This window comes from Triticum aestivum, chromosome 3B (genome assembly GCF_018294505.1).
Source record: "Triticum aestivum cultivar Chinese Spring chromosome 3B, IWGSC CS RefSeq v2.1, whole genome shotgun sequence".
NCBI classification, from domain to species: Eukaryota; Viridiplantae; Streptophyta; class Magnoliopsida; order Poales; family Poaceae; genus Triticum; species Triticum aestivum.
This window is the reverse complement of record NC_057801.1, coordinates 95,612,021-95,637,464: the sequence shown is the minus strand read 5'-3', so window position 1 is coordinate 95,637,464 and position 25,444 is coordinate 95,612,021. Positions and strand designations below refer to the sequence as shown.

The 25,444-nt window shown below is 45.9% G+C and overlaps 1 protein-coding gene across 2 annotated transcripts; it reads right to left on the bottom strand.

Moving 5' to 3' along the window:
- Nucleotides 1-8,316: 8,316 nt before the first annotated feature.
- LOC123068847 (DEAD-box ATP-dependent RNA helicase 18) lies at nucleotides 8,317-11,680 on the bottom strand. Of its 2 annotated transcripts, XM_044491530.1 has the most exons (10): nucleotides 11,334-11,676; nucleotides 10,988-11,224; nucleotides 10,636-10,884; nucleotides 10,404-10,483; nucleotides 10,201-10,306; nucleotides 9,971-10,084; nucleotides 9,781-9,879; nucleotides 9,548-9,637; nucleotides 9,181-9,431; nucleotides 8,317-8,905 (listed from the first exon to the last, which is right to left on the bottom strand). In XM_044491530.1, the coding sequence occupies exons 1-10, from the start codon at nucleotides 11,622-11,624 to the stop codon at nucleotides 8,491-8,493; spliced, it is 1,932 nt and encodes a 643-aa protein (XP_044347465.1). In that variant the 5' UTR covers nucleotides 11,625-11,676; the 3' UTR covers nucleotides 8,317-8,490. The 2 variants fall into 2 exon arrangements, 1 of the variants encoding a protein (XP_044347465.1); XR_006432063.1 differs by lacking the exon at nucleotides 8,317-8,905 and having other exon boundaries at nucleotides 9,180-9,431; nucleotides 9,776-9,879; nucleotides 11,334-11,680.
- Between the last annotated feature and the right edge of the window lie 13,764 nt (nucleotides 11,681-25,444).

The following is a 25,444-nucleotide window of genomic DNA, read 5'->3' as shown; positions in this document are numbered from 1 at the left end:
GATGATTTTCTACTTCACTCTGAAATTCTTTGAACTTTTCAAATGTTTCAGACTTGTGTTTCATCAAGTAGATATACCCATATCTGCTCAAATCATCTGTGAAGGTGAGAAAATAACGATATCCGCCGCGAGCCTCAACATTCATTGGACCACAAACATCAGTATGTATGATTTCCAACAAGTCAGTTGCTCGCTCCATAGTTCCGGAGAACGGCGTTTTAGTCATCTTGCCCATGAGGCACGGTTCGCAAGTACCAAGTGATTCATAATCAAGTGATTCCAAAATCCCATCAGTATGGAGTTTCTTCATGCGCTTTACACCGATATGACCTAAACGGCAGTGCCACAAATAAGTTGCACTATCATTATTAACTCTGCATCTTTTGGTTTCAACACTATGAATATGTGTATCACTACTATCGAGATTTAATAAAAATAGACCACTCTTCAAGGGTGCATGACCATAAAAGATATTACTCATATAAATAGAACAACCATTATTCTCTAATTTAAATGAATAACCGTCTCGCATCAAACAAGATCCAGATATAATATTCATGCTTAACGCTGGCACCAAATAACAATTATTTAGGTCTAAAACTAATCCCGATGGTAGATGTAGAGGTAGCGTGCCGACCGCGATCACATCGACTTTGGAACCATTTCCCACGCGCATCGTCACCTCGTCCTTAGCCAATCTTCGCTTAATCCGTAGTCCCTGTTTCAAGTTGCAAATATTAGCAACAGAACCAGTATCAAATACCCAGGTGCTACTGCGAGCATTAGTAAGGTACACATCAATAACATGTATATCACATATACTTTTGTTCACTTTGCCATCCTTCTTATCCGCCAAATACTTGGGGCAGTTCCGCTTCCAGTGTCCAGTCTGCTTGCAGTAGAAGCACTCAGTTTCAGGCTTAGGTCCAGACTTGGGTTTCTTCTCTTGAGCACCAACTTGCTTGTTGTTCTTTTTGAAGTTCCCCTTCTTCTTCCCTTTGCCCTTTTTCTTGAAACTGGTGGTTTTGTTAACCATCAACACTTGATGCTCCTTCTTGATTTCTACCTCCGCGGCTTTTAGCATTGCGAAGAGCTCGGGAATAGTCTTGTTCATCCCTTGCATATTATAGTTCATCACGAAGCTCTTGTAGCTTGGTGGCAGTGATTGAAGAATTCTGTCAATGACACTATCATCAAGAAGATTAACTCCCAGTTGAATCAAGTGATTATTATACCCAGACATTTTGAGTATGTGTTCACTGACAGAACTATTCTCCTCCATCTTGCAGCTGTAGAACTTATTGGAGACTTCATATCTCTCAATCCGGGCATTTGCTTGAAATATTAACTTCAACTCCTGGAACATCTCATATGCCCCATGACGTTCAAAACGTCGTTGAAGACCTGGTTCTAAGCCGTAAAGCATGGCACACTGAACTATCGAGTAGTCATCAGCTTTGCTCTGCCAGATGTTCTTAACGTCGTCAGTTGCATCAGCAGCAGGCCTGGCACCCAGCGGTGCTTCCAGGACGTAACTTTTCTGTGCAGCAATAAGGATAATCCTCAGGTTACGGACCCAGTCCGTGTAATTGCTACCATCATCTTTCAACTTTGCTTTCTTAAGGAACACATTAAAATTTAACGGAACAACAGCACGAGCCATCTATCTACAAACAAACGTAGACAAGCAAAATACTATCAGGTACTAAGTTTCATGATAAATTTAAGTTCAATTAATCATATTACTTAAGAACTCCCACTTAGACAGACATCTCTCTAGTCATCTAAGTGATCACGTGATCCAAATCAACTAAACCATGTCCGATCATCACATGAGATGGAGTAGTTTTAATGGTGAACATCACTATGTTGATCATATCTACTATATGATTCACGCTCGACCTTTCGGTCTCCGTGTTCCGAGGCCATATCTGTATATGCTAGGCTCGTCAAGTATGACCTGAGTATTCCGCGTGTGCAACAGTTTTGCACCCGTTGTATTTGAACGTAGATCCTATCACACCCGATCATCACGTGGTGTCTCAGCACGAAGAACTTTCGCAACGGTGCATACTCAGGGAGAACACTTCTTGATTATTAGTGAGAGATCATCTTAAAATGCTACCGTCAATCAAAGCAAGATAAGATGCATAAAGGATAAACATCACATGCAATCAATATAAGTGATATGATATGGCCATCATCATCTTGTGCTTGTAATCTCCATCTTCGAAGCACCGTCGCGATCACCATCGTCACCGGCGCGACACCTTGATCTTCATCGTAGCATCGTTGTCGTTACGCCATCTATTGCTTCTACGACTATCGCTACCGCTTAGAGATAAAGTAAAGCAATTACAGGGCGTTTGCATTTCATACAATAAAGCGACAACCATATGGCTCCTGCCAGTTGCCGATAACTTCGGTTACAAAACATGATCATCTCATACAATAAAATATAGCATCACGTCTTGACCATATCACATCACAACATGCCCTCCAAAAACAAGTTAGACGTCCTCTACTTTGTTGTTGCAAATTTTACGTGGCTGCTACGGGCTTTAGCAAGAACCGTTCTTACCTACGCAAAAAAACCACAACGATAGTTCGTCAAGTTGGTGCTGTTTTAACCTTCGCAAGGACCGGGCGTAGCCACACTCGATTTAGCTAAAGTGAGAGAGACAGACACCCGCCAGCCACCTTTAAGCACGAGTGCTCGCAACGGTGAAACCAGTCTCGCGTAAGCATACGCATAATGTCGTCCGGGCCGCTTCATCTCACAATACCGCTGAACCAAAGTATGACATGCTGGTAAGCAGTATGACTTGTATCGCCCACAACTCACTTGTGTTCTACTCGTGCATATAACATCAACGCATAAAACCTAGGCTCGGATGCCACTGTTGGGGAACGTAGCAATTTCAAAAAAATTCCTACGTACACGCAAGATCATGGTGATGGCATAGCAACGAGAGAGGAGAGTGTTGTCCATGTACCCTCGTAGACCGTAAGCGGAAGCGTTAGCACACCGCGGTTGATGTAGTCGTACGTCTTCATGATCCGACCGATCCAAGCACCGAACGTACGGCACCTCCGAGTTCAGCACACGTTCAGCTCGATGACGATCCCCGGGCTCCGATCCAGCAAAGCTTCGGGGATGAGTTCCGTCAGCACGATGGCGTGGTGACGATGATGATGTTCTACCGGCGCAGGGATTCGCCTAAGCTTCGCGACGATATGACCGAGGTGGAATATGGTGGAGGGGGGCACCGCACACGGCTAAGGAACGATCCGTAGATCAACTTGTGTGTCTATGGGGTGCCCCCCCGCCCCCGTATATGAAGAAGCCAGGGGGGAGGAGGCGGCCAGCCAAGGAGGGCACGCCAAGGGGGGAGTCCTACTCCCACCGGGAGTAGGACTCCCTTCTTTCCTAGTTGGAATAGGAGAAGGGGGGAAAGAGGAGGAAGAGGGGAAGGAAAGGGGGGGCGCCGCCCCCCTTCCCTTGTCCTATTCGGACTAGGAAGGGGAGGGGCGCGCGGCCCCCTCCTGCCTCCTTCCCTCTTCTCCCTCGAGGCCCATGTAGGCCCAATAACCCCCCGGGGGGTTCCGGTAACCTCCCGGTGCTCCGGTAAAATGCCGATTTCACCCGGAATGATTCCGATGTCCAAATATAGGCTTCCAATATATCAATCTTTATGTCTCGACCATTTCGAGACTCCTCATTACGTCCGTGATCACATCCGGGACTCCGAACAAACTTCGGTACATCAAAACTTATAAACTCATAATAAAACTGTCATCGTAACGTTAAGCGTGCGGACCCTACGGGTTCGAGAACTATGTAGACATGACCTAGAACTATTCTCGGTCAATAACCAATAGCGGAACCTGGATGCTCATATTGGTTCCTACATATTCTACGAAGATCTTTATCGGTCAAACCACATAACAATCATACGTTGTTCCCTTTGTCATCGGTATGTTACTTGCCCGAGATTTGATCGTCGATATCCAATACCTAGTTCAATCTTGTTACCGGCAAGTCTCTTTACTCGTTCCGTAATGCATCATCCCGTAACCAACTCATTTGGTCACATTGCTTGCAAGGCTTATAATGATGTGCATTACCGAGAGGGCCCAGAGATACCTCTCCGACAATCGGAGTGACAAAACCTAATCTCGAAATACGCCAACTCAACATGTACCTTCGGAGACACCTGTAGTACTCCTTTATAATCACCCAGTTACGTTGTGACGTTTGGTAGTACCCAAAGTGTTCCTCCGGTAAACGGGAGTTGCATAACTCTCATAGTTACAGGAACATGTATAAGTCATGAAGAAAGCAATAGCAATATACTAAACGATCAAGTGCTAGGCTAACGGAATGGGTCATGTCAATCACATCATTCTCCTAATGATGTGATCCCATTAATCAAATGACAACACATGTCTATGGTTAGGAAACATAACCATCTTTGATTAACGAGCTAGTCTAGTAGAGGCATACTAGTGACTATATGTTTGTCTATGTATTCACACATGTATCATGTTTCCGGTTAATACAATTCTAGCATGAATAATAAACATTTATCGTGATATGAGGAAATAAATAATAACTTTATTATTGCCTCTAGGACATATTTCCTTCACTGGCGCTGGTAGGAGGTGGACAGGGGCGGGGCGGGGCGGTGGCGGCCGGGGTGGCGCTATGGTAGAAGTTGGAGGTAGGTGGGGTTTGGAATCGGGGCAGGGGCAGGGGGGAGGTGGTTGTCGTGAGGGAGGTGGGGGTGAAGATGTCAGGCTCAGTACTAAAGATCCCTGTTTCTGTGTGTCAGTTGCAATGATAGCCGTCCATCTCAGATCCTACGGTCTCCGGGCAAAGTTAACGGTTCACTTAAGTAGGTCGCTCTCCTCCGTCGATCAACCATCCAACGGCTCAGAAGACGCGGGAGAAGCTGTTCACCGTCCGACAAGCCATGTGCTTGCACTTTTCTGCTTTTCTGCTTTACAGCTACTGTAATGGCTATATAAGCCAGCTTCCCCTTCCATTCGAGGCATGTAATAGAGTTATTGGGTGTAAACCCTAGCCGCCGGTGGCGTGCTACTGCTTTCCCTTACTCTTGTAATGAAAACCCTAGCTAAATTCGCCCAAATCCTTGTCTGAAACTTGCTAGTTCGTGCCTAAATTCAGTAAAGAGGGACTCTGGTCCTGACAGAAGATGAGCCGGGTGTGGTGTGGATATTTGTTGCGGTTCGGTTCGCCCGAGAGTAGTCGGGTGTTAGCGGAATAAGGTTAGGTGTTAGCAGAATAAGGTCTTAAGAGGTGTTATTAGAATAGACCCACCCTATATATATATACACACACACACACACACATACATACAATTTCAACAATATATCGTATATCATGAAAAACATAAAGGCACAAACATAAAAAAATTGTAATTTTAGTTAGCAAATAAAGTCTCAATACACCAACTATATGTGATTATAATGTACTCAATTATAAATAACTATTGAATAGATACAACGCGATGAAGTGCACCGAGGAGGGGAGAGGGGGGCATATGCCCCTATCCATGTTGATTTTATGTCCCGCAAAACAATTTTTTTATAATTTATTTAAGTATGTAGATATATTTGACCCTTATTTAAGATGGGCTCTAGGCCGCCACACCTTTTGCCATCGCCTAGGGCTGGCCCTGTCCGTGATGTCAAAGAGGGCGGGTCTCCATTGCACATGCCCGTGATGATCATGCCGCGCAGATGATTTTTGATTTTTGTTTACTGTTAATAAAGCTAGCTTTTTACCACCACCAGCAGGAGCCTATCCGTACATGTTCAGAAAACAATGGATGTGCTTCAGTGGCTAATCGCACACACATAGTGATAGTAGTATAACAGAATTAATAGACCAAGCTAAAACAGAGATTTATAGCTGTTTTCAGTGTTATATAAAGGTGGCTGCCACACAGATAACTTTGAAAATGATGGGAGCACTCAAGCCTGAAAGGACATGACCCAAATTGTTTTCTGGACTCGTTTTTGTCTGAAGGAGCACTTGCACTAGTTAGTTACTCCCTCAGTTCCTAAATACTCCCTCCGTCCGGAAATACTTGTCGGAGAAATGAATGTATCTAGACGTATGTTAGTTATAGATACATCCAATTTTATCCATCTTTTCGACGAGTATTTCCGGACGGAGGGAGTATTTGTCTTTCTAGAGATTTTAACAAGTGACTAGTAAAATGAGTGAATTTACACTCTAAAATGTGTCTACATACATCCGTACGTGATAGTCTATTTGAAATCTCTAAAAAAACAAATATTTAGGAACGGAGGGATTATATGCCTAGTGGAAGGAACCGGAGAGAACCGACGACGACGGGGGTGACACCACCACCACCTTCTTCTTCTTCTTCTCCCTTCCTGATCCGTGGGGCTGACAAGCAATCACGCACACATGGGTGAATGCTGAGTTGCTGAGTATGTTATGAATTTTCCCGCAAAAATAAAAAGAAAGAGTATGTTATGAATTAGTATACTTTACTACTAGAGGAAAACGGAAGCTGCAGCTAGCTAGCTAGCTCTACATGAATCGTAAGGACTAAGGAACGATCCGTGATTTGCACCATGGCGGCCCTAACAAGGACGTTTGTTTCGCTAGTAATTCAACAAGTGAGGTGGTGGCGCAGTTGGCTAGCGCGCAGGTCTCATAGCTGAATTTGCGAGTGATCCTGAGGTCGAGAGTTCGAGCCTTTCGAGCCTCTCTCACCCCACCAAAAATATGACCATCGTTGTGATGAAAATGGTCAGTGCCAACTTGGGTCGCCACATGTACACCTGATTCATCAGGTGAAACCGAGCAAGTCTGAACTTGGTCTACTTTTTTATGTTTTTTCCTGTTATACACCTGATTCATCAGGTGAAACCGAGCAAGTCTGAACTTGGTCTACTTTTTTATGTTTTTTCCTGTTATACACCTGATTCATCAGGTGAAACCGAGCAAGTCTGAACTTGGTCTACTTTTTTTATGTTTTTTCCTGTTAGGTTTGATGCCTCTCTGCCTTGGCGTGTTCAGGGACTGATGTCGCATGCAGTTTGCGGTCCCGGTTCTCTTGTTCCCGGAGAAAGAAGGATTTCTAGTAGGACATCCACAGTAGGCTTTGCTTTCTTCTTGGATGGTATCTTGTTCTTTTGCACTGTTGATTTTTTGCAACCTTCCAGACTTTATCCCGACTGTTCGCATGTTTTTAACCATCTTCAAGAGCAAGCAAGAATAAGACTGTGAGCACAAGATTGAAGAGTACCCTTTTTCCCCTGAAGTTTATTCCAGTCTTACAGAAGCGAAAGGTTGAAGGGTGATTGTTCTTTTTTCTTTCAAAATGTTTATTCCAGTTCTATATACAGAGCCAAACAGCCAATCATCGACCAGAAGCATGCTAAAATGGATACAAGTGTGGCTCAGACCCGACGGGTGCAAAAACAGCTTGCATATATAGTGCGCGTTTCGTACTATATTAAGATCAAACCATTGCATCACGATTTTCCAGAGTTACAGTAAACACCAGTTCATCAAAATCGGGTCCATGGAGGGAAAACAGCACCGTAGCTCCGATTTTATAGCATAGTTTAAATAGATGTTTAACTGTTTGGTAAAGTAGAAGCATCAGCCATGTTAACATTATGCAATTCTGAGTCATCAGCTCATCAAATAGGTGTTCCTCCTGTCGGCATTTCCAACTTTCCCCTGAATTGTGTCAGTTCCAGCATGAATTTATCGCATTTCGAGCGTCCGCCGCATATTTCTTTGCTGGTGTCAGCTACTTTACTCAATAGCATCGCATATCTCATGGTATTTCCTGATTGCTCTATGCCATGGCCGCCCAGGCATTTCTCCTTGCATCGTTTCATCTGTCCTTTAAATTTGGCGGTCCACCTGGGTCCTGGGCACTAGGTATTGCCTTGGTATTTCGTCGACCCCAAACTGTGTGAAGAGTCTGAATATGTGGCAGCACGGTATGCCGTCCCTAGTGAACTTTGCGCATTCGCATTTGATCGCGTTCATGCCAGGTTCAACTAACAGTTCGAAGGAATTCCTGTCAAACTCTGAATCTATGTTACATGTTTGTGCTATGAAGCCTCCAAGCTTCTCCCGTGCTTTCCTCACTACGTGTAATAACTTACAAAACCTGTGTTTTATACCTGTGGCATGACCTCCGAAATTGCTTTTGCTATAGCTTCATCCTGGTCTGTTACGATTGCTCTTGGCATTTCCCCTCCCATTCCCTTCTATTTTTTGTTTCGAACGATGCATAAGATAAAATGCCGCGCCAAGATTTCATTTTCGTGTGAACATGAAAATCGCCTCGCACTAAACTATGCAAGGCTACACTGGCACAAGGCATGTTTTTTAACCGGTGAAACCTACCATGAAACGAAAAAACGAACTAAACTGGCAAAATTTCTTCCAAAGATACACATACATTTTCATCTTCTCTTGCTCTTCAGTTTACTCTTTACTTCAAATCTCCTGCCTCCTGTCTTTCCTCCTCTCTGCTTGAGTTTCTTCTGCTCCTTGCTGCGCCTCTCCTTCCCTTTGCCCTTGCCGGCCGCGTCCCCGTCCGAGCCTTCACCGTCGGAGCCTCCAAACCCGGTGAGCTTCTCGTACTCGTCTTCGTCGATCACTCCACGCTTCAGCTTCTTCAGGAGGCGGTACTCGTTCGTCAGCTCATCCATGTCCTCCTTGGTCTGGATTGTCTGGCGCTGCTTTCCCGTCTGCTTGCGCTTCGGCTTATCGGGCCTCTCCCGAGGTACCCTCTTCTCTGGGACTGGCGGCTCATTTGCTAGTTCTTCAGCTTTTCTTTTCAATGCCTTCTGGCGCTGTTTCTCCCGAGTTTTATCCCTGCAGTGAACCAAGGCAGGAAACATGTCATCAAACCCCACTGCTGATACTAGATAAACTTACGACTCTTGACATCCAAACATATGAAAGGAATTTGAGGGTTTCATTTTGACAGGGTGAATGTTTGGTTGTGCATGTTCTGTACTAACACTAACATAATTACTCGAACCAACACAAGTTCATATCACATATCATCATTTAATGGCCTTCTTTAAAAGAAAATGGGTCAGCTGAGACAATGCAAATAATGCTGTATTCATGGACACGGTTCTTACTTGAACTTGATTTGTGAAAAATCGATGTTGCCAAGTGGAAAAAATCCCTTTAGTGAAAGATTATTGTGCTTCACTTCTGGCATGGATGGGATCTGGAGTAATCCATACTCCATGGCCAGCTTTCCAACTTCAAGCCCTTTCCACCTGAAAATGAACGAACAGTGATGCTCCTTGTATGACCGAACAAATGAGACAAAAGCTCGAAGCCCTTTTTCCATGATATTACGATCTTCCAATGCAGCTGCTCTAATCTGCGGCGCAAAGGCAAGGCATTAGTCAGTAGTCAGCATGACAAAATGATATTTAAGCGGTACCTTGGCTCAAGTGGGGACCTAAATTACCAAGAAATGATACAGAAGAAACTAACCTGTGGCACAATATCTACAATATCTGGGGAACACTCCCTTTCCATGAGAGGAACACCTCGAAGCTTTAAAAACTCAACATAAGCATCCTCCTACAGAAAAAGTAAGCCTAAGTATTTAACCTTCAACAAGACAGCCAACACAGATATATAATTGCAGCATAGACCAACAAATCCTTTAACCACCAACTTGTAATTAAACATAAACAAGCTTAACATAGATTACATTACATTACCGTCGGTAAGAGAAACACGATAGCATCTCCTTCTTGATCATAGCGGGCAGTACGACCTGCTCTATGCACGAACACATTGGGATCTTGAGGTGGATCATACTGGAAAACAGAATACACACTTTGCAATTGATTACTAAAAGTAAAGAAATAATTTAGAAGGGTAAGACCATAGCACTGGAATGTATGTGACCTGCACAATTAGATCAACATGTGGTATGTCAAGACCCCTTGCTGCAACATCAGTGCAGACTAAAATGCCACTTGAAAGAGCTGAAAATGATGCCAGGGCTTTCTCACGTGGGCCCTACATATGAGAAAACATGGTGGCAATCAATACAGATAAATACTACGAAAGTATGTCAGTATAAAGCCACCATATGTCCAATTAATAGTACAACAAAACACATATTGTGCTATAACCTGTTTCATCTTCCCATGGTAAGCTATCACTGGAGAACCTTTAAGTAAGTTCAGCATTGGAAGAACAACAGACCAATAATCTACACAAGCACATGTTGCAAAGTAGCTGCATTCAAGGAAGACCAAGGTGCAGAAATTAGCACGATGCAAAATGCAAAATAATGAAACAGATATGTTGAAATTTGCACGCATCATGTGCTTACACCATGATTTTCTTTCCAGTGTTTTGCACAAGGAAATCAACAAGCTGTGATGACTTCTTTGCTGGTTCACATATCATATACTGCACAGAAACAAGATTGATTTTCATATGCAGCCAATATTGACAAAATCATGACAAACAATAAACTATCAGAGGTCTACTGTAATCAGCTAAATTGACAGCGGCAGCTATCAATAAAAGGCGAACTGCTATACAAAAGCATCTCGCCATACCTCCAACCGGAGCCCCAGCGGCGTCTTGGATGGACCAAGATCTTGCTGAGCAGCATCCTTCGCCTCTGTCTTAACTTGGACCCTCACAGGATTCCTCAACCCTGCTTTTGCAAGCTCCTCGACAGCCTCTGTCTGGGTAGCCGAGAAAAGGCCAGTTCTCCTCAGCTTTGGCAACTTTGAAATAATTGAGGTAACCTGCTTCTGAAAGCCCATATCCAAGAGCCTGTCAGCCTCATCCAAGATCAGAATCTGCATCCAACGCACACAAAAACCAAAATAACATCAACATATTTTCACGCCTGGGCCAAAGGAGAAACCAATCAGACACAGTTCCATTCTTCCCCAAAGCAACCTCGAGATGCTTGTACTCAAGAGTGTCCAGGCGCTCCATTATGTCGAACAGCTTCCCGGGAGTGCCCACCAGTATGTTTGCGCCCTCTTTCTCCACTTTCTCGAGCTCCACCTTAATGTCCAACCCACCAACCAGTAGAATGGAGGACACGCCCTTGAGCGTGGCGAAGAAGGGCTGCGCCACATTGTATATCTGGGATGACAATTCTCTCGTCGGAGAGATGATGATGGCAAGGACCTACAGAAATCCGTTTCATCTGTTAATCAGAACTGAAGTGCTAGACGGGATTCTGTAAGCAAAACTAAAGAACAGTAACAGAGAAGAGGGCACGGTGCAGAGAGGTGACCTGGTGGGGCTTGGGAGGCGAGGGGAGGCGGCGGAGCATCTCGACGACGGGGACGACGAAGGCCAGGGTCTTGCCGGAGCCGGTGGCGGCGTCGACGGCCACGTCCTTGTGCGTCAGCAGCAGCGGGATGGTCGCCGCCTGCACCGGTGTGCACCGCCGGAAGCCGCCGCGGTCCAGGGCCTCGACCACCTCCAGGGACAGGGCCGGGGTGAGCTCCGAGAACCGCTGCTCCGTCAGCGCGCGCTTCCTGGCCGCGGCCGTCGCCGGCGAGGGGGAGGAGGAGGAGGCCATGGGGAGCGCTGCGTTGCGGCGGTCGGGGACGAGTCGGGCGACGGTTCGAGGGTTTAGCTGGCAAAAAAGTTTAGGTCATGTTGGCGGCTTTCGCATATACGTAATCTAAACCAAGACGCGCCTTTGCAAAAATTGCTCATACCATCTGGAAAACAATGTTCATGACCTTAGTTTTTTTCTCACATGTTTTAAAAATGTCCATGAAATGTAAAATTGTCCACGTAATTTTCAAAAAAAATTGTATCATTCAGAAAAGGCTTCGTAATATTTAAAAAATGTCTGTTCATTTCCAAAATATGTTCATGAAATATAAATTTTCTTCATGTGATTTGAAAAAAATGTCAGCGTGTGTTTTAAAATATCCACCGTGTATATAAAAGTGTTCAATGTGCATTTTACAAAAAAATTTAACATGTATTTAAAAATGTTTGACTTGTGTATTATGTTCAATGTGTATTAAAAGAACATGTGGAACCTTCTGAAAACCAGGTGGAAGGTTCCACGAAACTGTCTTGTAAGACTAGCCATAGTGCATAGTAACATACGCTAGTAACATACACATATCCCTAGACTATATTACTATCTTCGTAATGGGTAGTAATATAAGTGTGATGTCATACAAAGCTTTATTTATTAGGTTATAGACTCGTAGTGCATTGAGACATGTGATGTTACAGTAACTAGCTAAGTTACTCAAACTACCTCTCTCCTCACTAACTCATTGCCACATAAGCAAATTTGTTTAGTTGGACTTGATGTTAGTACTGAAGTTACTCTCATTGTGGCTAGTCTAAGCTTCCCAAAAAGGCTCGGTATCACACTTATTCAGTCAGCACACTTCATCGATCCCTGTAGGTGAGACCGATGGATGCCTTGCTGTTAGCGAGATTTAGCTTTTTTGCGCGTAGCTGAGTTTCATTTTTTTTTAGGCAACGTAGCCGAGTTTCATTTTTTTTGAGACAAACGTAGCTGAGTTTCATGTGGTTGTGTGTTGTGAGCTTCGTTGGGCTTCTACGTGTTCCAGTGATGTGTGCCGGTCAGGGGGGGTGTGGTTTGACCTATCTGTTAATTTTTTTTTGCTCAAACCTTGGGTGGCCCACTACCCAGGTTGGCCCTCGCATAGCTCTGTGATACAACTCGTTTTCTAAAAAAAAGAGATACAACTCGTATGACACTACACATTTAGCACCTCATGCTAGCCTGTGATACTATCCACCCGCTAGTAGAAAAAGGATCAAATGTGAAGCACATTAGTGCCGGTTTGATTTTGAGCCGGCACTAATGTGTCCATTAGTGCCTGTTCCAACGGCTAGCCAGCCGCTCTCATTAGTACCGGTTCGTAGCGAACCTTTAGCACCGGTTCGTGCCACGAACCGGTACTAAAGAGAGTGGTGGCAGGATGTTGTCAGTCTGGGGCCCCTCGAGCACCTTTAGTACCGGTTCGTGGCACGAACCGGTACTAAAGGTCGTCGTACATAAACCCTTCGTCCACCCGAGTTCGCTCTGTTCTTCCCCTTTCCTCTCTCCTCCTCTGTTCTTTCCATCTCTTTCTCGAGCTCATCACACATTTTGCCCAAAATTTGTCAAGATTTGAAGGCCCCCATCCATTCAAATGATCACAAAGGTTAGCAACTTTGTCCTTTCATCTCTCATTGCTAGATTAGCTCTTGCAATGCTTTGTATAGTGATTAATTTGTGAGTTTAGTAATTTGGGAGGAATTATATGTGCTAGTATTTGATTTATATGCAATTTGAGGTCAAAAATAACACTTAATTTGCATATATAGGTGTGGTTTACTTAGTGCCTTCTAAATCTCCGTCGTAACCACCGTCGATCGCCGGCACCGTCCCGTCGCCGGCACCCCCTTGTGGTGAGGCTCTTGTTCATGAATGTTTTACATTACCAAATTGATGTTTGTGTGATTTGGATATGTAGTTACTCGTATAATTATCTTACCCGTACGTTGTTTGTTAGACATAGTGCCATGGTTTTGATATCTGTCCCGTCGGCCCTCGTCCTTGTTATGATTCAGATGTGGTATATTCTCTTTTAAAACTAGTTGTTGCATTTCGTGTTTATCATAAATTATGCCCATCAAGTTGACATAGTTATTTTTATCTAGAAGGTATGTGAACCGGAAATTCTAACCGACCCTATTATCGAGAGGTTAAATTTAGTTGAAAGAGAAAACGAGTATTTGAAAGAAAAATTGAAAAGAATTGAGGGGGAGAAGATGGAATTGGAGTTGCATGTTGCCGATGTCGTCGATGATCATAAGATCAAGATGGAGAAAATGCGCTTGAAGATTAGAAAGATTAGAAAATATGCCATTGATAGTGTGGCTTGGTATCATTATGCTGTTGGATCAATTGTTACCTTAGTTACGATCTTGATCGCATTTGTTGTTGCATTTAAATTCTTTAGCTAGAGAGTTATTTGTATATTGTATTTAATTAAGTGTTGTATATGAACTTTATGTATGAACTTCATGTATGAACTTGTATTAATTTGGTCTATTCGGTGTTGTGTAATAAAGATGAGCCGACAATGGATGTATGATGACCGATGCTCTCCCGAGTTCATTAATGGCGTGCATACTTTTCTGCTTGCCGCAAAGGCAAACAAGCGGGCGTATGGTTTTATGCCTTGTTCATGTGCTGGCTGTGAGAATGGTCACAATTACTCAACGTCAAGAACCATTCACGTCCACCTATTTGAGTCCGGTTTCATGCCCCACTATAATGTTTGGACCAAGCACGGAGAAAGAGGGGTTATGATGGAAGAAAATGAAGAAGAAGAGGACGATGACAACTATCCTGGCCATGGGTTCCCTGAATACGATGATACAACCATGGGGGAAGAAGCTGAGCCGACAATGTGGGAAGAAGCTGAAGAAGAGGCATCAGATGAGCCCGCTGATGATCTAGGTTGGGCCATTGCCGATGCAAAGAGAAACTGCGCAAGTGATTTGGAGAAGAAAAAGTTACAGCGCATGTTAGAGGATCACAAGACATTGTTGTACCCGAATTGTGAAGCTGACAAAAAAAAGTTGGGCACCACACTAGAATTGTTGCAATGGAAGGCAGAGAATGGTGTATCTGACAAGGGATTTGGAAAGTTGCTGGTAATGATAAAGAATATGCTTCCAAAGGACAACGAATTGCCCGAGAGTACGTATGAAGCAAAGAAGGTTGTCTGCCCTCTAGGGTTAGAGGTGCAGAAGATACATGCATGCCCTAATGACTGCATCCTCTATCACGGTGAGTACGAGGATTTGAACGCTTGCCCGGTATGCGGTGCATTGCATTATAAGATCAGTCGCGATGACCCTGGTGATGTGGCGAGCGCCCCAGGAAGAAGATTCCTGCCAAGGTGATGTGGTGTGCTCTTATAATACCACGGTTGAAACGTTTGTTCAAAAACAAAGAGCATGCGAAGGCGATGCGGTGGCATGGAGAAGACCGTAAGAAAGATGGAAAGTTGAGAATGCCCACTGACGGTTCGCAGTGGAGAAAAATCGAGAGAAAGTACATGGAGGAGTTTGTAGGTGACCCAAGGAACGTATGGTTTGGTCTAAGCGCAGATGGCATTAATCATTTTGGGGAGCAGAGCAGCAACCATAGCACCTGGCCTGTGACTCTATGTTTGTATAACCTTCCTCCTTGTTTGTGCATGAAACGGAAGTTTATTATGATGCCAGTGCTCATCCAAGGCCCTAAGCAACCCAGCAACGACATTGATGTGTACCTAAGGCCATTAGTTGAAGAACTATTACAGTTGTGGAATGGAAAAGGTGTACGTGCGTGGGATGAGCACGGACAGGAAGAATTTGACCTAAAGGTGTTGCTGTTCATGACTGATGTCTACTACACAACCTTCTTCTTGTAGACGTTGTTGGACCTGCAAGTGCACAGGTTTGTAGGACAGTAGCAAATTTCCCTCAAGTGGATGACCTAAGGTTTATCAATCCGTAGGAGGCGTAGGATGAAGATGGTCTCTCTCAAACAACCCTGCAACCAAATAACAAAGAGTCTCTTATGTTCCCAACACACCCAATACAATGGTAGATTGTATAGGTGCACTAGTTCGGCGAAGAGATGGTGATACAAGTGCAAAATAGATGGTAGATAAAGGTATTTGTAATCTGAAATTATAAAAACAGCAAGGTAGCAAGCAATAAAAATGAGCGTAAACGGTATTGCAATGATAGGAAACAAGGCCTAGGGTTCATACTTTCACTAGTGCAAGTTCTCTCAACAATAATAACATAGATAGATCATATAACAATCCCTCAACATGCAACAAAGATTCACTCCACTACTAGAAAAACCCCTACTAATGGCGCACCTATTATGGCTATTAATGGCGCATCTGTGGTGCGCCATTGATAGCACGCCATTAGTAATTTTTACTAATGGCGCACCACCTGGTGCGCCATTAGTATCTGGTATACTAATGGCGCACCTCGGGTGCGCCATTAGTATATGCCAGGGTGCGCCATTAGTATGCCTCCCAGGGGCCATGTATACCCAGGTGCTTTGGCATACTAATGGCGCACCACCTCTGGATGCGCCATTAGTAACCGCGGCATACTAATGGCGCACTGCCTAGTGATGCGCCATTAGTATGCACTGGCATACTAATGGCGCACTGTCATGTGATGCGCCATTAGTATGAATATTAGGTTTTTTTTAATTTTTTATTTTCTGTTTTTTGCACAGGTTACAAAATGTATAGTTTGACAAAATATAGACAGCACACATCAACAACAGATTCATCAAATGTATAGTCTTTGAATACAATTCATCATATTAGTCTCCGAATACAATTCATCATATTAGTCTCCGAATTGAAAACACCGAACAAAGATAGAACATTATATTACAAGTCTCGAGACCGCGAGTAGCGAGTCTGTCTTCACATTACAAGTCGATATCGATCATCTAAACTACCATCACATAGAAGAGAGCTGCGGTCATCACGATGAGCATCATCACGATGAAACTCGTCTTCATCCGGTTCCTCCAACGCTCCCTCCCCTCTCCCGCTAGATAGCGGACGTATCTAGATTCGGCCTCGGCCCTAGTGGTGTACCCTTTGTAACTGTTACCGCTGAATCGGTGAACCTATCTCCAACACTCCTCCCAGTCATCGTAGACTCCGGGAACCTTACCCTTGTACACGACATACGTCGGCATCGCTATGCACTAGCCAAACGAAACGTTAGTACCAATTCACAGACAATACATAAGCAATATATAAGTACGCAACAGAACGATCGGAAGAGAAAAGCAAGACATTAATAGCATCGATTACATCTAAGTTGAACAACTCTCGAAACCAAAGAGACATACTACAAGTTCATTAAAGTTTAATTACAACATGAGCCAATCGATGTTTCAGAACTAGACAACTCGACTCAAGGGACCGGAGCGTGGATGAAGCCGCCGTCTATCGTGGGAGTCATGAAAGAACGGGCGTTGCCATCCTGCATTTGTAGCATTGTGTCGATGTCACTGTTGGACAGTTGATTTCTGAGGTAGAACTGCCCCGAGGTACGAAGGACATCTTGATGGATGATTTCCGCAAACTCCGACTGGATGCGAAAGAATTCTTGTCGGAGGTCCGCGTCCTGGATTGCCGACACGCTCGCGGCCCAATCTTTGAGTTTACTCGGGAGAAGAAGTTGATGATGGTCCCGTACGATCGCCCGCATGTGATGGATGGCGTAGTAGGCACCCTTCTGACCGCCAGGCGGCTGCTTGACGCAGCAGAACGTCGTATTGTGGGAGAACACGTGCTTGCCGTACTTACGAATAGGCCTGGTGAAGGTGCCTCCAGATTGGGCGTAGCCGGGGAGAACATCATCAAGAACCTTCTTGACATTTGTGTAGTCTACGTTCGACTGACGGTCCGGGTCGAAATACGTGGCCATAGAATATTTGGGGCTTAGGAGGATGAGCGTGCAACGTGTGTCACTGCAGAAAACACGGAATGTTAAAAGAAAAACGATCGAAATGTAAGAATTCATATGTTACGGGCCGGTTGAGGGGAGGACTTACTCGGGAAAGTAAGGCACGAGGAAGTTATCCTTATCTTGGTTTGCCTGAATGACGCCTTCGAGGTAAGAACTCGCGACTTGCCGGTCCCTAGCGCTGCCCAAGATCTTGGCACGCATGTAGAAGGGGTCGACTATCACGATGTCCGGGGTATTGTCGCGAATGATCCGCATCTCCATACTCAGCGAAAATAGCCAAACGAAGGTGTAGTGCAGCGGATGAAGGTTCAACATAGCGTGGATGTCATCAAAACGCAGGACGATCGTACGCCCGATGGAGTTATCCACAAAGCCCTTGCCCTCTGGCACCTTGGCCGCGAAAACCGGGTATGCCACATCCTTCTCTCTGAGACGCCGCTTCTCCAAAGCAAGAACACTGTCATGCAGACTCCGCATAGCACCGGTTGCAGCATTGAGCATATTTGTCGGTAGCATCGCCCTACCCGCCACATGCACCCTCCTCGAGATATCCTGCGGTGAAGGTGGCCCGTCCTGAGCACGGATCGTACTCGGTGCCGGCTGGCTCGCACCCTTCTTAGTCTTTCTTTTGCGTTCCTTCTTCTTCTCCTGTAATGGGACCGAGTTCTGCTCACAGACCGCCTTCTTGAGTGTGTTGGGGCTGATAATATTTCTCACCTCGTCTATCTGAGGCTCGGTGAAGTTGGCAGCTGGAGGCGTCTCCTGAGAGCTGAACGCCAGACGGCGCCTGTTGCAACTTGGCTTCTCCGCGGTACGAGCTAGATCGCACACGTCTTTTGTTGGGTTTGGTTCTTGAGAAGGAGGCCCCATGAAGTCACCATCGTACCCATGCTCGGCAAAGTACTGATCAACATTGCCAAATGTATCATCGTCGTCGTCGTCGTCGTTCTGATCCTGTGCCATATGCATGTTTGGATCCAGTGGCATAGGGATGTCCGGCACCGTTACGGCGGTCTTGCCATGGGGCCGACTTGGCGCCGGCACGACTGGCGATGTTGTCTTTGGGGTGGTGTTCCCCGCCCCCAAACGAATCTGGCTCTTCGGCCAAAGCAGGGGCCAGCTCAGGCAGGCGCTGAGGGTCATCACGTCTTCATCGTCGGCCCCGACGGGTCAAATCGGAGGTAACAAGTCGTCGCAGCCTGGCAGCACCCGAACCAGTTGAACCCTAAACAAGTTGGGTGGCATCTGGGTACCGTGGAACAAGGGGTTGCCCGGTTGAACGATTTTGCCCTTGGCGACATCGACCAACTCGTTGTTCACGAAGTGGAGGAGAGTGCACGGAACGTCGGCGGCGCCCTGCGAAAACATGTAGGGCGTCAGGGATGCCCAGTCAAAGGCAAGGAGATGAAGTCCTCGGCCGAGAGAGGCTTAATTAGTTACCGTGATGATGGCGTCGAGCTCGGCTAATGTCGAGGCACCGCCAACGGCGGGCATGCAGTTGACGGAGGGGCCGCTTGCTGAAGAGGTGCCGGCCGGCGTACACCCGGGTGCATTAAGCTCCCGTGCCGGCGTCGGAGACACCAATGCCGCCTCCGCCGGAGGCACCAATGGCCCCGCCATCGCATCATGCGAGTTGCTGGCCGTGAAGCTAGGAATCGGGGGCGGCCCCTGTTGGCCGCCCGCAATCCACGCACTCAACCCCGAGATCAAGGTAGGCACAAGGGCGGTGATCGTCGCTCCGAGTCGTTGTTCCACTTGCTCTTGGACAATCTCCGGAATCCGCGCCACCTGTGCCTTGAGTTCTTGAACCTCTCGCGCCTGGCTTTCCGAGCTGGTCTTTTTCTCCTTCCGCACACCAGCGGTATAGTATGACCCCCATTTTGTCGACAAGCCTTTGCCGGCCACACGACCAGCTGACGTCGGCTTACTGAGCTTATCCTTGTTCTTCATTACATTCAACCCCCTATTTAGAGTGGTGTCCCAAGGGTTGCTCTTAGTCGACTCCGCGCTACTGCTTTCAGTCGCCTGCGGAAGGAATGTGAACCATTTAGAAATTTGGCTTCATTAATTAGAATGCAACCATATGGAGCTAATTACGCGGGGGTGTATTCCTTACCAGAACAAGCTCAAGCGCCCTGGTCTTCGGATACGTGGTAAGCTCCTTTGTTATCGGGTCCTCCTTGTACCGGGCCCTGACATAGTTCCTAGTCTGCTTGTTACCGCTGTATTTCTCGAAGCGGGGCGGTAGGCCTTGCTCGGCACGGTCCGCGTCCTCCTTGTCCCATATAGGCTCCGCCACTCTGTAACCGCCGGGACCGAGTGTGTGTTCCCCTATGTTCAGCTCCCGCATTTGTTTCCCCCACTCACTTGATTGGGAGCTTGCGGTGCTCGAGCAATTGATCTTGAAGTTGTTGTAGTCATCTTCGGTGATCGAAGGATTTTTCTCCTTGATCTTCTGATAACTCTCACCTTTCTCGATCATTCTCTTCACATTGCTTTTCCAGGTAGACAGGGCCTTGCTCATCTTCGTGAGGGCATCATTGTTCACTTTATTCCCTTTGAGGCTTGTGTTTTCAAATTCAGCGGGGAACTTGTATCGTTCGTGCAGCTTCGTGAAGAGGAGGTTGCGCAAATTCCCTCGGTCAGGATGCCTCAGGTTCTCGGTGTTAATCGAGACGGTGCTCCGGACAATGCACCCGAGCTGAAGCGAGTACCCCTTGACTATTCGTTCGGGCGCCGTTGGATTCCCGTTGGAGTCCACTTCAGTAACTTCCTCCTTGAGGGTGCGGAGCACGATCGGGCGCCGGTCCTTCCGTTGCCTCTTCGGTTGGCTGCCATCTGTGCGTGCGCCGCCATCATCAGTGGTGGCATCCTCGGCGGCACCATCAGTGGTGGCATCAGTGTGGTCATCCTCGGCGGCACCATCCGTGGTCTCAGGATCGGTGGGGAAGGCGGCGGCCTCATACAAGTGAGGTTGTTCCTCCATCTCCTGGGACAGCTCCCAGAATGCCTTGCCGCCCGAACCCCCGGCCTCATCGTTGTGGGCCATGTTTCTCTCTAAATAGAAACAAAGTTTGGTCAAAAAGTTGGTTATTGTCAAGGAACAAGATCTCTAAGTTGACCAAATAACCTAATTCTCGAGGAATGTCGCCAAAAAGTTGGTTATTGTCAAGGAACAATTGAGAGATGTTTGTGATATTGCCTAGGTGTTTTGGGATAGAACCTGTTAGTGTGTTGTTGCTAAGGTCCAAGTCCACGTTCTCAGGGTAACCTAATTCTTGAGGGGTGTGTCTAGAAAGTTCACTCTTCTTTTTAGAAGACAAGCGTCTGAAATGGTATTGCCTTTCCTTAATTTGCACTTTTTTTTCATTGTGTTGAATACTTATGTGGGTGAGTGTATCTGTAATTACTTTTTACTACACCACAGGGTGTTCAAACACGCGGAGAGGATAAACGCTAGAAGGCTGATCATTGCATATCATTCATAACCATGAATGAAGGCTCAATGGACCAAGGAAAGAAAACCTACACAAACACAAGGATGACTATTGGAGACACTCAGGCCTGCTGCTTTGTGTTGATTGTTCAGAAGCTAGGGAATGTCCATTATATATAGATGCAGAGAAGCTTCGGCCGTGGTGAAGGTCAACCCCTATATTTTAATTGGAGGGCCAAGAGATAAGCTAAGCTGCAAATTATGAATCTGCGTCGAAAATTGCACCACATTCAGCATAGGGCAGGAGACGCCTACCCTAATGAATATGTTATTCTCACACCTCATCACTTGCTGAACTTGTAAATCATTTCCGTGAAAACAATCAAACGGTTTTCAGCGACAAGTGATACAAGGAACTAAACTGGGTTTCAGCTCTACATGGGCCAGAGTGGACTTGAGCAAATGTGTGTATGTGATGTGCCCCAACAGGGTAAACTTATTAAGATATACTCCAATCTTCATCAAGTTGCAGTTTTGAAACGTTGGCAGTTTTTCTAGCTGATGAAAGGAAACGATTTCCTTCCTGGACCATCGAGTCATGCACACGTTGGGTTAATGCGCAGTCGAACTCCGATGAAGAAAAATAGAAAGTATATGGCATAAAGGGGTCTAGACTTGTGCAATTTTGACATTTAGGGTTACCCAAATGCATGTGTTATGACTTCTGAAGCCAGACAGAAACTCCGATTATTTTTGGTTCTGTACATGATGCAAAATGGATGGATGGATGAATATAATGAAGCAAGTAATTGTCCTGCCTTGGAAATTAAGCTGGTGCCTACAGGTATATGTATGTATTGTTCGATTGGTCCTGAAAAACAAAAGCTATCTAGCTAGTATGCAATGCAAATTAAGCTGCAGATAGCTTATTGTCTCCTCTCACTATCTCTCTATCACACATGGCAAGCAAGGGTGTCTGAGTGTGTGAATAAAATACTAAACTAATCCAACCACTAAAGCAAATTAATTTTTATTTCGGTTGAGAATCGGGCACCTTCTAGGTCAAGAAAATTGGGCATGACCTTTGCTAATTTTCTTGACCTAGGAGTGCCCCATTTCTCAACCGAAACGGAAATTAATCAACGTTTCAGGAGAAAGGGGTTATTTTAGAAGATCACAAGTAGCAGCAGCATCACTTGACAAAATCACAACTAGCAGCAACAACTCGCAGATAGCAGCAGCAGCATCACTTGACAAGTAGTACAGCAGCAGCAGCATGCATGCACTGGTCCATGGCACAAAGTCCATGACCCAGAATAGAGCACTTTACTAAAAATGAAGAAGAAAAAAGGCATGCATGCACTGGTTGTAGCAAATCATCAGTTAATTAAGAATAGTTTTAGAGGTAACTAACTGAAACTATTTATCATGTTGACAACAGTAGCATGTGGACCTATCATGGTGATTTCATATCAAAACAGAGGAGTACTCCTGTTCATTTGGAGAACTCATACAACAATTGTTATGCATCAAACTTGGGATCAACAGTAGCATGTGACAAACAAATTATACATCAGGAATAAAGCATCAACTTTGTCAAGCGTATGAAATTGCTTAGGTTCAACAGAAAACAAAAATGCCCTGTCAATTTTCAATGCCCTGTTTAATTGACCGAACAAGTGTTTTTATAGGCATAATACAGCAGCACAACCCCATAATGATACCACGGGCCCCCTGTCTCATTGTAAATAGACAAGTAGTACTGTCCATCATGTATAAACTAAACAGTATAGTCAATATCAGCCTGACAAAACAGAACTGAGTAAATTTTGATCAAACAGAGGATCGCTGCAAATCAACAAAGAAAATCTCATAAACGAATTACGTTCAATGCGAAGTAATTTTGATAAGTAAGGATTAGCTCGCTCCAATGGAAGTAGTATCGTTTGGTTCACTCATTTCAGCTGTGCTCTTAAGCATTCATAGTAAATATATATATAGGTGGTTCCACACCCACCATGAAAATCATACTACCATACCATCAGTACTAACCAAAGATTACACCGATTGTAAAAAGAGATAGAGAAAGCAGTAGCATCTATTGTGTTAGCAGTAGGACATCTAGAAGAGATAGAGAATATTGCCGATTATTTTTACAAAGCATACAACCTATCAGAAATTCCTAATTCTGTTTTTCTCATTGACAGTTAGTTTCTGGAGGGGGCAAGTCAATGGGAGCAGATTGTTGAGAAAGTTATTTTCACATGTTTTTCAGGAAAAAAATCCATGAAATTTTGTGTGACAAATTAAACTGAACGCCGTGCTAATTTGGTGTCAAACTGAAGCCGTTTGCCTATCTGCACATAAATTGAGTAGTTTGAATTACTTTGAACTAGTTTTTGAGAGTGTGAGATCAAAATTCTGTTTTGATAATTTGACAAATTGCATCAGTTTCATAATTTGTAACACAAAGGTGCAATGGATCCAAATAAATTCAGATGCAAAATGAGTACATAGGTGCCGAGGGGAGGAGAGGAGGAGAATTCAGATGCAAAAGCTCACCTTAGCAGCAGCTTGGATTCAATGGATCTTGGAGGGGAGGAGACGGTGCCGAGGCCGTGGGGGAAATGACGGCGCTGCGCGGGTTTCTCCTCTCCTCTCCTCCTCGAGAGGAGTGTGGCGGGCTACTGCAATGGAGAAGGGGCTAGGGTTAGGATGGATAGAAGCAAGCAGCCGAGGGGGGAGGGGGCAGCTCACCTGGCTTGGCGTCGAGGGAGAGGAGGAGCCGCTCTGCTTGCTTGGCGTCGAAGGGGAGGACTCGGGCGGGCAAAGGAGGAAGGGGGGATGGAGGCGTCCGTCGGTGGTGGCTGGCCGGTGCTCCTCTCTTCTTGTAGCTGCAGCGGCAGGAGAAGAGCCCCTGCCCGCGGAGTGGAGGGGATCTTCACGTGGACGGGGATAGAGCTCGAGGTGGTCCGCGGACGGCGGCGCCTGGTCGTCGCGGCGGAGGAGGGCCGGTGGTCGCGGGGACGACGGTGGTCGCGGGGACGATGTCGGGGTCGCGGGGTCGCGGGAGAGAAGAAGCACGCGAGCAGCGGCGTGGTCGATGGGAGCAGCTCGAGCAGAGGTGGCGGCGGATCTGGCCGGCGTCGAGGGCGGCGGGGCGGCGGGGCGGCGGCGTCGGGAGAGGAGAGGGGAAGGGGATCGAGGGCGAGGGCTCGGGCGAGGGAGAGGAGAGGGGAAGGGGATCGAGGGCGAGGGCTCGGCCGAAGTAGGGGGGCACAATACTAATGGCGCACCACCCCACGGTGCGCCATAAGTATATACATGCTAATGGCGCACCACGGCCTGGTGCGCCATTAGTATTTTTTTATTTCCGCTCGAGCCAACAGGTTATCACCCACGTGACCTCATCCACATCAACTCCCCTCTACTAGCTCGACTGGTCAGGTGCCAGTTCTCACACCAAGAGGTCCTGGGTTCGATTCCTAGGCTCCACAAAAAAATTTTTATGCATTTTAAAATGCTGTTTCATACTTATTTGTTTTTAAATATGTTCAAACTTGTTTAAATCATAACAGTAATTTTTTTTATAAGATAGTAATATTTTTTTATAAGACAGTAATTTTTTTTATAAGACAATAATTTTTTTTATAAGACAGTAATATTTTTTTTAAAAAATATCATCAAACAGTAATGCCGGTGGAGCGGGGGAGGGTGCGGGGGGTCGGTGGCGGCGGTTGAGTAGGGGAGGGGTGCGGGGGGTCGGCGGCGGCGGTTGAGTAGGGGAATCGAGGGTGCGGGGGGTGCTCGGCGGCGAGGGGGACCGGATCTGGCGAGGTGGGATAGCGATCGAGATGGAGGGGGATCGAGATCGAGTGTCCATGAAATTTAAAAATATTCATGATAGTTCAAAAAGTGCCCATGAAATACAATCGAGAAATGAAGGCTGTGATTTAAATACAATCGATCTTAGCTAGCTATCTGTTAACAATCTTCTTGCCCTTCTTTTTCGCAAATGGAGTTCTTCTGTGGAACAGACGTCCTTTAGGTAGGGTGGTCCTGCTTCTTCTTGTGGTGTATGCTGCTACTTCATCATCGTCGTCATGTTCGATCCTCGGGTCGCCGTACTTGTCGAAGTCTTGCTCATTGGCTACTCCATCCATTCCGATGATCTTCCTTTTGCCTCTCCTCACGACAACACGACTGGGCTTTGGCGGGTCGGTAATGAAGAAGCATTGGTCCACTTGGGAAGCCAGTACCCATGGCTCATTTTTCGCGGTGACGTTTGCGCCCGCGGTCTTGGATTTGGCTTCGGGTATAACCATGGTGGTGAAATATCGGTCTTCTTTTATGACGTTCTTGGCCCATCTGACACGGAACATCGGGACCTTCTCTCCAGCGTAGCT